Genomic DNA, 15,619 nt, shown 5'->3' with positions numbered 1-15,619 from the left:
ATCCCACTGCACAGGCTGTACGGGCCCACAGGACTGTGGCAGTGACGGAAAACCCTCATCCAAAACACCTCTTGGAGAGAAAGCAAGGCTGCAATCTCTGAAGTACCCAACAGATGATCACTTTTAGAAAACCTATTATTTTGTAATACTAATTCTATGTAGCAACAATAGCAGCTGAGGCAGGAAGGGCAAAGGGGAGTAAGACTGGCCTAACAACACCTAACTCTGGACTGCAGAGACTGTAAACCAGAGGGAGCTATTCCAGGGTGAAAGAACACTGATGGACAAGAAGCCGCTAGCAGAAGCAAGAGTAGCAAAAAAAAAAAATAGTCTGGCTTCCACTCTTAACACACAAGGTATGTTTGTGGTCAGGATGTCTACCAAACTTAAAGATATAAGCTTCTATGTCTTGAAAATATTTTGCAGGGATGTATACCTTGCTTGGTGCTGTTGCTTAATGAAGGTCAGATGAGAGGAAACCTAAAGAAAGGACTGGACTGACCCTGACAGTCAACACCCATGACAATATTGATGATGTCCACCAAGGTGCCTGTAGGGACTGGCGGAAAGTAATGAGAGTTTAACAAGCTGAGGCAAAATTCAGAATTGTTTTTGCTCTGCTTCCACTTCTTACTCTGCTTTTGTTGTTCTTTGCAGTTGCCTATTCTAAAGTTAAAAGCTGTAACAGTGGAACATGGCGTGAATCAAAGAGGATTACTCTAATGGAATTGCAAAAGGATCATGTATTTGTTTTATTATTCTCCGTATCCTGTAGCAAAAGAATCAAGAAGCCAACAAAAAGTGATGTTCAGACTAAACAAAAGGGTACTACAGTCCAAATTCATTACAGGGAACGCATAATTCCTCTACAGTTAAAACTTAAGTTATCTTCCTATTACAGACCCAGTTTCTTCCTCTCCTCCGGCTAAGTTGTATATGAAACATTTTCTGAACACAACTTTTCTGAAGATTGTGGGATAAATCATTTAGAAGGTTTAAAAATTACCTTCCTTCATTCCTCACTGACTGACTCCTCTTACATGGACCGTATCTTTAATTAGGCTAGAATTTCCTCAGGAACACAAAGAGGAGCTGGTATTCAACTTCAATTGAAATGCAATAGGAGTTGGGCATTAACCTCCCCACACTGTTTGAAAGTGTCAATCTTTATTAAAACATGGCTGGGCTTCAGAACACCCCAGAGATGTGCTGAGCTGTGCTTGCCTGCTTCTAGCTACTCAGCTAGAGCACAAAAGGGAACCTCGGGGGCAATTTTCTGAAGTACTTTTTAGGGCTATTACATGGAGAATAATTGGCAACTTAAAATGACAGGACACAGCAGCTATATTACATGATAAGGGTGTCTGTTGTAAGCTGCTCTTTTAACCCAAAATTCCACAGGGCATTAATAATTTTGCTGATAATGCAGCAAGCCATAGTGCCCACATTTTGGCAACTAAAATTCATTTCTGGATTGGCAGGGACTGAAGAGTGTTTCTCACATCAGGGAAACCCAGGCCAGGATCCCCTTTGGTCTATTTTAGTTTAAGCCCTGTCTGATATGAGTATGTCCAGATTAGAAAATAAACTAAAATGTACTAAAGTGAAGTCTAAATTTTAAGAAGTGCTGCTCCTATTATATAGGATTTATACATGAACAATTCCAACTATGCGCCTTTTCAAAAAGTATACCAAACACAGGGTAGTAAACCAATTTCCTACAAGTGCTCCCTTCATTACTTTGAAAACATACAGTAACAAGATGTGCCTTGGAGTTATTACACTAACTTAAAACTAAGTATGAATTTTACCAGAGATTTTCTGTTTCAAAAGTCTAAATTAAGTCTACTTGGCTATTTTGCTGTAATGTAAACAAGGGCCACAAGGAAGGGAAGCTCTCATCTCATTTACATTACTGTAAAGCAAAAGTAACTCAATTAAAGTCAATAGCTTTGAACTTGCTTAAATGAGACAAGACCTATAAGGGATTACAAGGTTGTTTTTTTTTATTGGGCATGCTTAAAACAAAGTCTTATCAGGTTTTACTTACATGGCCTGCAGCAATTCAAGTTGTACAGCTACTTTGCTGCTACTAGATTATTTTTCTGTGTGCCGAGTATAAAGAGTGCAGTTTAGCAAAGCTCTATGTATTATTTTAAATGCAGATCTCTATCATTTCTCCTCATGCTTGCCCCCCACCCAAAAAAAAAAAAAAGTAATACGGACATTGATTGTAAAGTCACAGATAGCTTTGTGGCATAAATAGGTTAAGCCTTGAAGATGAAGACACTCAGCAAATGCAAGTTTCCACTCTCATATCCAGATCCAGACTGAAGGACGCAGGGTCATCTAATCAGATTTCCTGTATATCATACTCACAGAATGTGAATCAAATTACTCATAGGACCATAACTCGGGTTTGACTAAAGCAAGTCTTTCTGAAAGGCATCAGGCCTAAGATGAAAGTCTTAGAGAGAAGGAATCTGTCACCTCCCTCGTGACTTCATTCTGCCTTAGAATTGCCCTCCCTTTAAAGAAATTTTGATCACAAGGTTGTTTATATTCAGCTAATCATGTTCCTCCCTGCTAGACTAAAGAGCCTGCAGAGCTTTCGTCCCTATGGAGACACTCAGATTATACAAAATCATCCTTCAACCATTTTTTTTCTTTCTTTCAGTCCTGTACACTTTAGAAAGGCTCTTCTGTGTTTGGTCCTCTATTTTAATGTTGATACTAAAGATCCATATTGTATGCTGGTATCATCTCTCTGCTGTCATGGAGAAACAGGAATACTCCCCCCCTTTCCTAAAACTCCTACTTGCTAATCCTCTGATTGATTAAAATACATAGGACAATATATGGGGCCAACTGACATGGGGGTACAGCTTGCTGCTTGCCTGGGCTGACCCCTGCAACAGGCACGAGCTTTGCTGGTGATACAATGAAAATTTACCTTGGATCATTGGATGCATCTTTTTTAGCCCAGGAGGATGAAATGCTAAACACTGTATAGGAACAGAAAGAGGGAGGCCACAGAGAGAACCAGTGCGTGTTTAAATACAGAACCTGTTCTGCCATCATTATGGCAAAGATGGAGAAGAGCCTGCAGTAAGTGAAGTTTGCCTCACAAATAAGAAAACTGACACTAAAACTGACTTGACTGACATTAAGAAAAGTCAGACAACCAGATCTCTAGCTTTTCTTTTCAACATGACCTTCTCAGCAAACCTGGGCCAGGGAGATACAAGATAAGCAGTGTCATAATTCCAGTATTTTGTTAGTTGTTAAGGTTGGAAATTAATTAGCCCTATGATTAACCCCATAGGTTAAATACCCTTTTGTCTTGGAAAAGAGCTTTCATTTCCAGTGCCAAAGTGAAATTAGGTCACCCGGACAACTTCAGATATTCCTGAAGAGAAGACTCAGGACATTCCTCCCCTTGGGAAATCTGGAAAGCAGGACACATTGCAGAGATAGCTTCCCAACTCTCCAAACTCATATGAAATGAAAGCTGTACTGATTAAATTTTCATTTAAGTACCCAAAATTCCTTGTAATGCTTCTCTTTCCAAAATAAATGACCCCATCATGGCATGGTGGGATGGAAAAGGTTGACATATGTTCTTTGGGGTATGTGCTTAGCCTAGCTGATGCAGATGGGAGTTTGTGCCAGAGCAGTTGTCTGAATTTAATCGTGGCTGTGAGCAGGCAGAGCATTGGGGTGGTAGCACTCTTTCGCCCAACAAAGGACAGCCTGCTAAAAAGATTTCTTTTTCCCCTTGCAACTGGGCTGCCGACACTCAAGCTGAAAATAAATCAACATCATGACTATGTGAAGAGCTGAGCAGTGAAAAGTTCTACCAGAAAGGCTTCTATTGAAAGCTGAGAAATACACAAAGCTTGGGCACTTATAGAAGTGCAGTGGGGGCATACAGCTCTGGTCTCTACAATATTGGTTTATATTAAGCTTTATTTTAAGAGTGATGATTACATTGGCTGGGTTTCAGTCCCAGTGCCAAAGATGCCAAACAAATATCAAATACTCTCCAGGGCTTCCTGCCACCCCTACCCACTGCATTTGAACCGTGCAAATTAGACAGAATTGACATTGGAATGCTTATGGCTGGGAGAGAACGATGTATTTCCCATCCTTGGGGCATTTTTAATCCTGTTTATATGAATACAGACATGCTAGGCGTATACTGCTAATTCAATGGGCTACAGAATATTCAGTGGGCAGGCACTCAGCCACTGGCCTGATTTGTAAGGGCTAAATGCAAAGTTAAAACCATATGGTTCACAAGTAACCCATACTGAAACCAAGAGGCACAGAGGTGCCACCCAGGAAGTTCTTTGTCTTGAGTAGTTGAACACAGCACTGCTTCCTTCTACATTTTGAAAGAGGAAAGCAGGGGATCAACATCCCTCTCAATACATTGGAGACACCCACTGAAGTAACACATGCACCTCCTTCATCTCTACACCCCTATGAATGCGAGCACAGTATTTGTTGTGGCATCCCTGCGTGCTCAACTAGCACAGACTCCTTTTATAGTCAGGGGAATGCAGAACTGTAGAAGTCTTACCTAGCCAAGGCAATATAGCACTTCTTTTAAATCCATCACAGTCCATTCTCAATGGCCTGGCCTGTCGCAGCACTGCAGCTGCTGCGATTAAGGGATTTGCTGTTATCAAGCAGAAGGGGGAGACAAGACCTCAGCTTTTCTCCAGTTCCCCAGGAATGCAGACTTCTGCCCACCTCTTGCAACAGACCTGACCTGCTGCTCTTTCCAAGAGGGATGAACAGGCAATTGGTCAGAGGGGAGTGCCACAAAAACAGCTCCTCTCCTCATCCATGGGCTGGCTCCAGCCCCACAGCAAAACCACAGCGCTGGTACTGCCAAGAATTCGGTTCTCTTTCTTCACTCCCCATGGTAGCCACTAGGCCACACGGTCTCCTTCAATCCATTTGCATTTTATTAGGTCTTTTCATGCACCAGGGGACAAAAGAACAAGCCACTTCCTCCCACTGAGCTCTCATTTCACACTTCAAATGGGCTTTACTAACCTTTATGGTGGAGCAGCTGTCAGGGAGGAGGGGCGGGAGGAGGCAGGCAGGGCTAGGGTGACAGGACAGAGCATTCTGCAGATGCATCCTCAGCTCTTCTCTCAGCAACCCAGAGGAACCCGAATCAACACAGAGCATCACCCTTCCCTCCCGCCCCCACTTCCAAGGCACTCAGAGCTCTGCAGCCACCTCGGCGGTGTTCAGCCCAAGTGTTTCCAGACTCACCTCCCACCCCCAGTAGGTGCTGCTGAGTTAATGGCCTGTACCATGTCCGTGGTCAGAGCATCAAGTAAGCTGGTAATAAATTCAACTTTCTTCCCTTCTGGGCAGCCTGCAGAAAGAGAAGAGGAGGTTTAATGCAAGAACACACAGGATTCATCTCCTACCCCAGTTCAGCAAGGATCAGCCAGAACCCCCTTTGTTTGTAAGATGGCAGCCATCATCAGTCTCTAAGGAACAGCAGAAGAATCCCTCAGTGGGTTTCTCTGCATGGCAATTTGTCCTGCAGCTTTTGTCCAGGCACACACAGGGTCACCAACAATATCTGGCAGGAAGACCATGTGGTTAGCTTTATGGCCTCTCCCAGTTCCCTACCAGCATAACCACAGGGATGTGCTGGAAGCGCCTGGCAGACGGGAGTTCCCATGGTGACACTTGCAGAGAAGTTTACAAAACAACTCATTACCTCCTGGGCCATCTTCCTCTGAAAACATGGCTGTCCTGAGTGCCTAACTGACAGCTTAAAGCTTCCCAAAGCACAGGCCAAGGCGAGCGCTGCTGCTCACACTCTCTTCTTCAGGCACAGAGAGCACTGCCTGCCAGCAGCTACCACAATAATTCAGTTCTTTGCATGATCACACTGCATGGGAAATATGTCAGACTAAGTCAACATGTGGCAGTCGCCTCCAGTCCCTGCTGGCTTAGGCAGGACAAAGCAGGCTGAAGACAAGCTTGGTAACCATTTCCATTACTTAGTCCTGAGGCCGTCCGGTTCCCCACCATGATAACCACAGACTAGCAGAGCCTTCTATCCTTAACAGTGCCAGCCTGTTACGACACAGCTGAGACAGAAATCTCCATCTCCTCACCTTTATGAGGCAATCTATGCCACTTCCTGGCTTTTGCTCTTAAAGGAGCAAAAGCATGCTTCATTTACTACCACATTAATACTGCAACGATAGCCTACCAAGGAACAAATGTATTTAACTTCAACTCCTCATCTCCCATCCTGCTGTCTTCTCCGATGTGACAGAGAAGCCATTCACCACATACATCACCTCTTCTCTTCCCCAAAACCACCATTCACTACTAATTAGGCACCTGATTAGGGCAGCAGACATCAGAAAACAGCACCCCCCTAGCAACATATAGCAGTGTCAACACTTTCTGCTTTGCTGGGACAAGCAGAGAAGCACGTGTACCCCAAACAGAGCACCAGAAACTTACTGTAATCCCTTGACAGCTGAAAGCAGCTTGCAAATTGGTCTGACAAAACTCCCTCCTTTGCAGTATTACAGGCTCTGTTCTCTGCAACAGCTACCCAACAGTCCCTCGCATGTCTCCATATTATGTGCATTACACACACGCACACCCCTCAGCACTCGTTTGGCACATGGTCCAGAAAATGTCAGCATTGTAATGGGTAAGCTGCTATGGCAGCCAGAGTAGACCACTCACTTAAAGGAGCTTTTTGTTGCAGTAATGAGAAGGTTGAAAAACCATTTGCTAGAAGTCATCTCCCTGGGGCCTCAGCATCTCACCGTCTACAGGAATTAGCAGCTTGCCATTTGCTATGTGCAAGCAACACTTTCCTTCCTTCTTTCTTTCTTTCTTCTGGCCACAGCCATGACACAGTTTGTGAGGAGGGTATGTGCAGGTGTGCAAGGATTTGGACTTGTGTCTCCCCCACCCTGGCCTCTGCAGGGTCTGTTCATACAGGAGCACACCGCCTGCAGCTCTGAAAATCTGAAGAATGGGCAAACCTCTACAAGAAGAATAAGGTATCGGGTCTTACAGAACTGAGTGGAAATGGAATAATCAGTCTCAAATTAAAGCACAAGCTTTTCTTAAAAAAATTCAGTTCTGCTCAGAAAGAAGAGTGGAAAAAAGTAAAAAGAAATATCCTCTCTCACTCTCTGCTGTTCTGTCTCATCAGTGAATTTCTGCATAAAAAGAGCAGCTAATCAAACAAACCTCAGGTCTGCATCAAAAGATCATGCAGCACAGCATCTCTCAGGCAGACAAACCTGGATCAGATCCTTCATCTCCTAGTCTCTCCACTGGCAAAGGTATTTTCAGTGACAGGATCATGATGCCAGCCAATGCAGCCAAGCACAGAGCTGAAAGTTTAGTCAGGCACAGAAAATTGGCTTGAGCTGAGGGGAACTCTCCTGGAGTCTGACACTGGGGACCAGACCACTAAGCTACAGAGTGTTATGTGTCCTCTTCTGTGTCAAGCAGTTCCTGTCCCCTTGTCCAGCTGCAACTACTGTGCAAAAGAGGAGGGAGAAGGGAAACAAAACCATTTTGTCTTCCTGAGAGATGCTGCATCTGAAAGAGAGTCTCAAATAAACAGCCCAAGAGCAAAGGATTTTCAACAGAGGAGTCCTGAAGAGGCAGGGGGAAGTGCAGGGTGAGGCAGTAAAGCAAGGGGAGAAGGGGATTGAGAAAAATGGAAGTAGGGTTATTCTATTTTATCATGATTTCCTAAGGAAATGAGCCTTAATGCAATCATTTAGCTGGTTTCCCTCCCCTACCCTCCAAAGTAATACTTGAACCAATTGGCCAATTTCATTCAAATGTGAGAGAGAAGCAGGTACAAAATTTTTACATGATTTGTGACAATGAAGAGACACATAGAAGAGAGCCCTGCTGAGAGCAGAGTTGCTGAGCAGAAAGCTATGGGGTTGAGGTCAGGAGCTGGCAGGAGGAAAAGCAGGAAACACAGAAGGCAAATCTGGAACAAATCTCATTTCCTTTGCTAACCTGCTCAGGGACAACTCACTTTATGCCAAGCCTATAAAAGGCCAGGAGAAAATGAAGTGGATCCAGAGATACCAGCTCTTTCTCCAGGGTTCTTGGTCCCTCCCACTCCCTCATGGTGGAGAGAGACCCACTGTAGCTTATGTTTGCAAGCAGTCAGCCCCCACCCACAAGAGCAATGGCTGACCTGTCAGCAAGGGCCCCTCAGACTGCTCCTTAGAAAGGTGGTGGGAAGGGAAAACCAGAGCATAGGCAGGTAGGATAGCATTTTTAAGACCTGCACAGACACCTATACCCAGCACGTCTTCCTAGCAGAAAAAAGGTAGGCCAGCAGTAAATTATGGCTTGTCACTATGTTAAGAGTAAGGAACAGGAGATAAAGCGGGTCCCAGGCAGAAAACGCGGGATAAAGTCCAGCTAAGTGAGCAGCCAGCATTAGCAAAGGGACCTTAGTGCACCAGGACACTGCCCTGGTCCGTGCAGTGTCAGGGACCCAGTTGGCTGGCTGTGTCCTCTTTTGTTGCTAAGGGGGCACCAAGCTGCTGAGAAGCCCTGCTAAATGGACAGGATCCTGTCCTGGCCAGGCTTTGAAGAACAACTTTCAATGCTGAGCCTGTTCTTTCCCCACAGGACCTCCAGGCATCCAGGTTTCTTGACTGAAAATTCTGATCCCAGACATGTGTTCAAAGAACGGCAGACAGGCAATAAACCAGCCCCCAGGACACTCCCAGCCTTCTCCAGTTCACTGCTGAAACTGGAGGTGATCCAAAATAACACAGAATAAAACCCATGGTAAAACATGCACTGTGAGGGAAATCCCCCATCTCCTCAACAATATTATTGGTCTTTTAAGAGTCCCAAGCTGAGACAAGGGGAGAAGGCAGAGACAGGATCTTGTTCCTCTCTGACCTGGAAGTTCTCTGTCCTTGAATGGATCATCAATCTCTGTGCTCTTCGATCTGGCATCGCTTTCACACACTGGGGTCTCATAGCTGAAAAAGGAGAACAGCAGAAGCTAAACTATGTGATATAGTTCTAGTGTCATCAGATGGTTGCTAAGGGGTTGTGTCTTATCTGCTTACTGCAGGGGAAACAAACCTGGAGAAGAAATATTACTCTCAAGCATCTGTTTATGGACAGTCAGCAACAGCAGCAGCAGCAGAGAGGGAAGAGCATACTTTAAAGTCCAGTACCAGCTACCAGCCCAAATCCACAAACAGCACAAGGCCCTCTTCCAGCTCTTTTTGGCACAGGCTGAACTTTTTCTGAAAGCTGCCCATGCTCTGCAGAATCACTGTATCTAGCAGAGTTTAGGTCCCACCTCCTAGTGGCCTGTTTTTCTAACTTGCCAGACCCACAATTTGTTTCCAAAGCCCAAGTGAGAAAAGATTCCCTAGGTTGTTTTAAGATATAGAGTAACAAAGAAAAATCTATCCTTTTTCATGATAGCTTAAAATCTATCAACACACAACCAAGCAGTCTTAAATTTGTACTAGTCAGGATCCAAGTGGCTGCAGCATGGAAATACAAAGCAGAGGATAATGCAACAAAGCCACTTCTCTTTTCACTGCTCATGTGGCTGACCTGTACTCTTGAGAAAAGCCCTGGTTCGACTGGACAAGGAGTAATGATTTTACGCTGAAAGAAGGTAGATTTAGATTAGATATTAGGAAGCCTTTTTTCCTGTGAGGATGGTGAGGCACTGGCCCAGGTTGCCCAGAGAAGCTGTGGATGCCCCATCCCTGGAGGGGTTCAAGGCCAGGCTGGATGAGGCTTTGAGCAACCTGGGCTAGTGGGAGGTGTCCCTGCCCATGGCAGGGGGGTTGGAACTAGATGAACTTTAAGGCTGCTTCCAACCCAAACTGTTCTGTGATTCCTGCTATCACTCAAAATCTGCAAGCCAGAGAAAAAAAGGCTGCTTTGCGTGAATACTTAATGTAGAGGAAACTAAGGGCAGTAGTTTCTATGCACCAGCTCCTACAGACAGGAAACTGCATAGTAACATTCAACAGGGAGCCTCACATATGACATTGCTAGCTCTAAGGAAGGTTAGACTGCTCTAGAAGTAGGAACTTATCTAATATAGCAATGGTATTTTTTTTTATCTCATCTTCTGCAGGCAGCCATCGCACCAGGCCTATAGCTCTTACCGAGTGGAAGTACCAGGCAGGGGGCGTCCTGTGTCCACCAGGACACACCAGCAGTACCCAGTCGATTGGTGGCATTGCACTGGTTTGTAGAGCCCGCCGGGAGCACACTCGGGAATGACGATACCCTCGCGGGGGTTCTGCCTGGCCTCCTCCAGGGCGCTCTGCCTTTCCTGGTCGCAGGAGTGAACCTTCTCTGGAAGACGGGAGGGGGGTTGGAGAAAAAAGTCAGATCAAGATCACCTTCCTCAGCTCAGCAGGATATGGGTATCCTTCACATCAGGAGACCTTTGTGTCTGTTTCCTCCTCAGCAAACACGAGTGTGTCTACATCCCTGGGGACTTCTGGGTCAAGAGCTTCCTCCTATGTTTAGCTGTGACACAACAAAATTATGCATTACAGATATTGACTGCCAAGTGCCCAGCAAGACAGGAACAACAGGAAAAAAATGTTCCTTTTCACCTGGGTTTTGGAACAGAGCTATCAGATAACAATAATTCACTATTCCTGCAGACATAGGGTAAGCATGTCCCAGATGATGTTTTCACATACTGAGAGATGCTAAATTGTGACTTTTACTTTCCAGTTAAACAAAGGAAGCAAACACCATGCCCTGCCCCACCATCTCTTTCTCCAGACTGCAATGCACACATCCCTCTCACTAGCATCTCTCCAACACAGTCCCAAGAGGAGCAGAAGGTTATGCTTTAACATCAGTGTGGAGAGCACCTGCACACACCTTGGCAGGGAACAGAATGGGATATCCCATTCTACCCACACTGCCATCACCTCTCCAGCACACTCCACTGTTGCCCTCACCTGGAGAACAGAGGACACCCAACATTGCTTCCTACCGAGGGCTAGGTAGGACCCTGTTCCTTAATAGCTTATTACACAGAAAAAAATATTTCCAAAGACATTGTCAACCAGAGAACAGAGTACACAGATAGCACACAGCAAAGAACAGAAAGAAGCCAGAAGTGGCTTCTGCAGACAGCCCTTCAGCCCTCATGCTGCCTCTTTGACTGCTGCCTGCAGAGGAGTGACAGATGCATGGAGAAGTGCCAGGCTGCTGCCTCTTATATGGACCAGCCATTAAAGGGGAAGAGATGCACAGAGTACCTATGGGACGTTAAGATCTATATGGCTCAACAGCCAGAAGGTCACAACTACAAGTCTTCAAATATTCCGGTCCTTTGAGAAGCAGTAAAACTACTTCAACTTTGGAAAACACTGAGGTATCACAGAGAGAAAAAAAGTATGCATGTAGGACAGAAAGCAGTTGAGGCAGATGATCACAGGATTTAAAACATGTCTAAGTCTAGAGTAAAAAAAGACAATAAAATAACTCCTAACTTTTGTCCTTAGGAGAGTGACAAAAAACAGAAGCAGGAACAGTTGTTCTTTCCTTCTTTTCTCTCCCTTGCAGTTTACTCTGTATTTTCTTTTCTTTCTATAAATAAGCCACAGCATCTGAAATTCCTTGTCACGGCCAAGAATCCCCTCAAGCTTTCAATACATAAAATGCTTCAACGCTGACAGGCAACGACACCACAGGTTCATCTCAAACCTGCAGATGTTTGCACAGTCAGCCAGCAGACATGGCATGACCTCAGCATCCTGCCCCCGGGACAGGCTCAGCACACCACTAACACACGCTCACTGTTTCCATGTATTTTGCCTGCCTGCCTGTCTGTAGCCCATCGGTTATGTCTCACATTTTGGTGATAAATTCTGGTGCAGAGAGTAATTTTTAATCTGTACTTGGGGAACAGAAGGGGTGCTGACTCACAACTAGAATTCCTCAGCTTGGTAGCAGCAGGTACAGCACAGAAAACTCCAGCAGGTCTGCACAGTGTCACCTGAGCACAGCAGCTTTGGGTACCAGAAGCACTTTTACTGTTTTCTAATTGAACTGTAGCAGCTAAAGAGTCTCAGAGACCCAGAATGGTCTCCCTCTCCTCAGCGCTTCCTATCACTGTTGAGGCTGGGAACGCGAAGGGCACCTGAACTTTGCCACACACAAATCCACACAACTGAAACACAGAATAAAAACTTCTAAGGGTCGGCAAGTCTGACTCAAGCAGAGAGAAACTTGATCAGGAAGGAGCAGGAGGGGATAAAGTCAACAAAAACTGAAAGGGAGCTCAAGCCTCAGCTGATATTTAAGCTGACTTCACTTTGCTGACAGATTTCATATCTGAAAAAAAGGCCCCGTGACTGTTCCCAAGCTGTACGTGGACAGAGAAGTCATTGAGCGAGAGGCCTGCGGGCTCCTTAACAAACCACTTACATCACGAGGGGCCCCGCTTGCCCCCCGACAGCAATTCACACCTTGGCCCTCAGGTGAGGAGGATCATTCATGCAGCTTGGGGAAGCAAAAATAGGGGCAGAATCCCCTGTCATCATTTTATATAATAAGCAGAAGAAAAAAAAAACCTCTGCTGAAGAGAACTACATTCCAGAAATTTTTCTGACTAAATCCCCAAAGCTTCCTGAGTGCACAAAGTCAAACCAAGATCTCTCAAGTCCTTTGACTCCTGCTAAACTAGCACTAAAAATTACTCTGAAAAAAATAGTGTGGGGGTTTTTTGTGTGTCAGAACAAAAAAAAAAAAAGCCACTTCTATTGAAATAAAGAAAAAAAAGAATATCTTTTAATGAGGAGTTAGTATCTTATTTTACATACATTTGCAGTTAGATATGCAAATTACACAGACTAAACGTACATACTTACACACACGTTTGTGCTATGTCATAAAAAATGGCAAAAAATTCTGTGCACATATTACCAGAAGTCAGTGGGAATGGAATAGGCCCGACATTTACCACCAGAACACCGATCTAATTGGTAGTCACTCCTGTTTGAAGGGTGTTTAAAGGCTGAGTGAAACAAACCTTACAGGTTTTGTTCAGTTGACAACAAATAGATGTAATGATGCAAAATCCCCCATTGTCACCAGTATTCAGTGGCCCATCATTAGCAAAGATGGTAGTACAGCTGAAGTAGCAGGGAAATTTTTCTCATTTCTAGCATGCATTTGGAAGTAGCCACTATGAAAGTCCCATCTATTCCATTACATCCTGAAGAACATAAAACAGACATATTGAGGCAAACCACAGGCCCAACTTGTCTCAGTTTCACCTCCAGCCATGGCCAAAAGCAGATGCTTAGAGGAGAAGACAGGAACATGACAGGCGTATACTTTTTTCCCCCATGTATTTCATATCACGACCAGTCGTGATGGTGTGTGCAGAGACAGACACAGAGTTTGTATTTAGTAAGTAGCAATGGTTTTTCCCTTCCACCAGATTTCCATATCTCCCCTCAAACTTTTATTGACTATGACATCTTGCAGTTAGTTCTGCAGCTTGACTACATCTTGCATGAGCAACACAGCACATCCTTTGGTTTGATGTAAACCTGGCTCCAACTAGTTTTGTTTGCTGACCATAGTTCTTCTGAAGGATGGAACAGTGAATAGTTTGCAGTCTCCCTCCCTGCCTCTCACTGCTTTACAGGTTCCTATAGCATCTCTTTTAGATGCTGAAGAGTCCCATCTGACCCAGTTCTTTCTCTGGATCCTTTCCAGATCCACCATACCTTCCCTGAGCTAGAGGGGATCAGAATAGCAAACACGTTGACACTAAATGGAGGGTCTCACAACAACTTCGTGGAAAGTTCCTTCAGCGACATCTGTCTACTAAGCAGAAAAAAAGTATTAAACTAGCACTAACCCCTGGAGAGGCACTTTCTTCCAGGCTACCACTCTAACAGCACTTAATTCCCTTAAAAATAAACATGAATATTAACAGTTGGGGTGTATTTCAACAGCCAGCAAAATCAGCTGGGAAATCCATACCATCAGCTTTCCTAGTATGGGACTTGGCATGAACGGCATACGCTGTCACCCTGAAAGACGGTCTCGCGGGTAATGAAGGGACCATCAAATGCTATCCCAGCTCCAGGACACTGAAGTCAGCTTGTTCCAGTCAGACTGCTTACTGGAAACTTTGCTGTTGTTGCCAAGGCCAGGTTTATGGAGAATAGTGAAAGCCTATGGCCAAGCTGGAAGGTTTAATGCCAGCTATGAAATTAAACTCTCACCTTAGAAAGAAGCATATATTTATTATACACGCAGGGTACTTAAAAGCCTATTCCCTGTTCAAGTTAATGGGGGCTGCAGGTGCAGAAAGATAAAAAAGGTTTTTTTTTTTAAACATTTAAAGACAGAACGTTTAAAATAGCAAGTCAGTGGGACACAAACAGCCTTCCCAGGACCAACAATAACATCATACCCCCCCCCCCCCCCTTTTTTTTTTAAGGCACTGTCACATTCCCGTTTTCTGCCATCTCTGCTTTGACTTAAGACAACCATCAGCAAAGAAGCTGAGTAACACTTACCAACTCGGTGTTACTGGGGAGCAAAAGCTTTGGGAGGTATCAAGTCTAGATTACAACAAATTCAATGACAGCAAAAAAAAAAAAAAAAAAAAAGGATAGATTCTCTCCATGCACATACAAAGGAGAGAATCACTGTCAGAAACATCCATTTTACCTTAACCTCAGCTCTAAAATGCTAACTGTTTGTTCCTTCTTACTCTTGACTGTTTCTAACACTCCTTAAAACACTTTTAAAAGTAGTGTCTCTGAAGCCATGAGCTATTACAGGAAAACAGGCTTGGGCATCTGCAGTTGTACATTATTTATGCAACAATTTTCCCCTAGTAATGGCCTGCTGAGAAATACATGGTCAGATTCATAAAAAGCTCTCTCACTCCTGGTCCCTTAAGTACACACATTCAAACATACATCTAGTGTCTGCACAATAAAAATGATGGATGAGGTAAGGGACTCATCTGACTGTCTAATAAACTAGATGGTTATTAAAGAGATGGAGTGTTTGTTTACCTTACAAAGCTGAGAAGAGAGGGTGTCCAGCAGCATCTATACCAAAGGCTTGTGCTTAACCGTTCTCACGCTCAGCTTGCAGGGCTGGATGCAGCCAACGTGCTACTCTGGGGACGAGGCAGCCTCCCCCAGCTGCTCTCCTGACACATAACAACTCTCATTGCTATCATAGCCCAAGGACCAAGCATCAATCACCAGGGCTGCAAGGATGCTGTGGATGATTAGCGTGGGACATAAAGAAGACCTGCCATCCAGCCACAGCTGATTATTTTTTGAATATTGCTCTTCTGTACCCATTTTTTTTTTCTTATTAAAAGAAGAGGGAGACTGACAGCAAAACCAACCACCTTGGAGAGATCCCTACACTCCTGAGAAACAGGAGTCCTTCTTCCAAACCAGGCAAAAGACAGGGTCTAACCTCCCTCTGTGCTTCTGCCCAGCCCCAATTAACCTATGTGAATAGCCTAACCCCAGAGCTACAGGCTACGCCGGACAGGGGAGATGTCCTTCTC

At 44.6% G+C, this 15,619-nt stretch overlaps 1 protein-coding gene across 1 annotated transcript in view; it reads right to left on the bottom strand.

Moving 5' to 3' along the window:
• Nucleotides 1-15,619, bottom strand: part of SMOC1 (SPARC related modular calcium binding 1) — an 87,841-nt gene that overhangs the window by 14,316 nt on the left and 57,906 nt on the right. The window contains exons 8-10 of the mRNA XM_010077805.1: nt 10,200-10,392; nt 8,959-9,041; nt 5,293-5,398 (exon numbers count right to left, since the gene is read on the bottom strand). Coding sequence (XP_010076107.1) covers nt 5,293-5,398; nt 8,959-9,041; nt 10,200-10,392 — 382 coding nt within the window. The remainder of the gene's footprint in view (nt 1-5,292; nt 5,399-8,958; nt 9,042-10,199; nt 10,393-15,619) is intronic.

This window comes from Pterocles gutturalis, unplaced genomic scaffold (genome assembly GCF_000699245.1).
Source record: "Pterocles gutturalis isolate BGI_N339 unplaced genomic scaffold, ASM69924v1 scaffold7458, whole genome shotgun sequence".
Taxonomy (NCBI): Eukaryota; Metazoa; Chordata; class Aves; order Pterocliformes; family Pteroclidae; genus Pterocles; species Pterocles gutturalis.
Note: the sequence above shows the minus strand (reverse complement) of the source record. Positions and strands in the feature narration are given on the sequence as shown.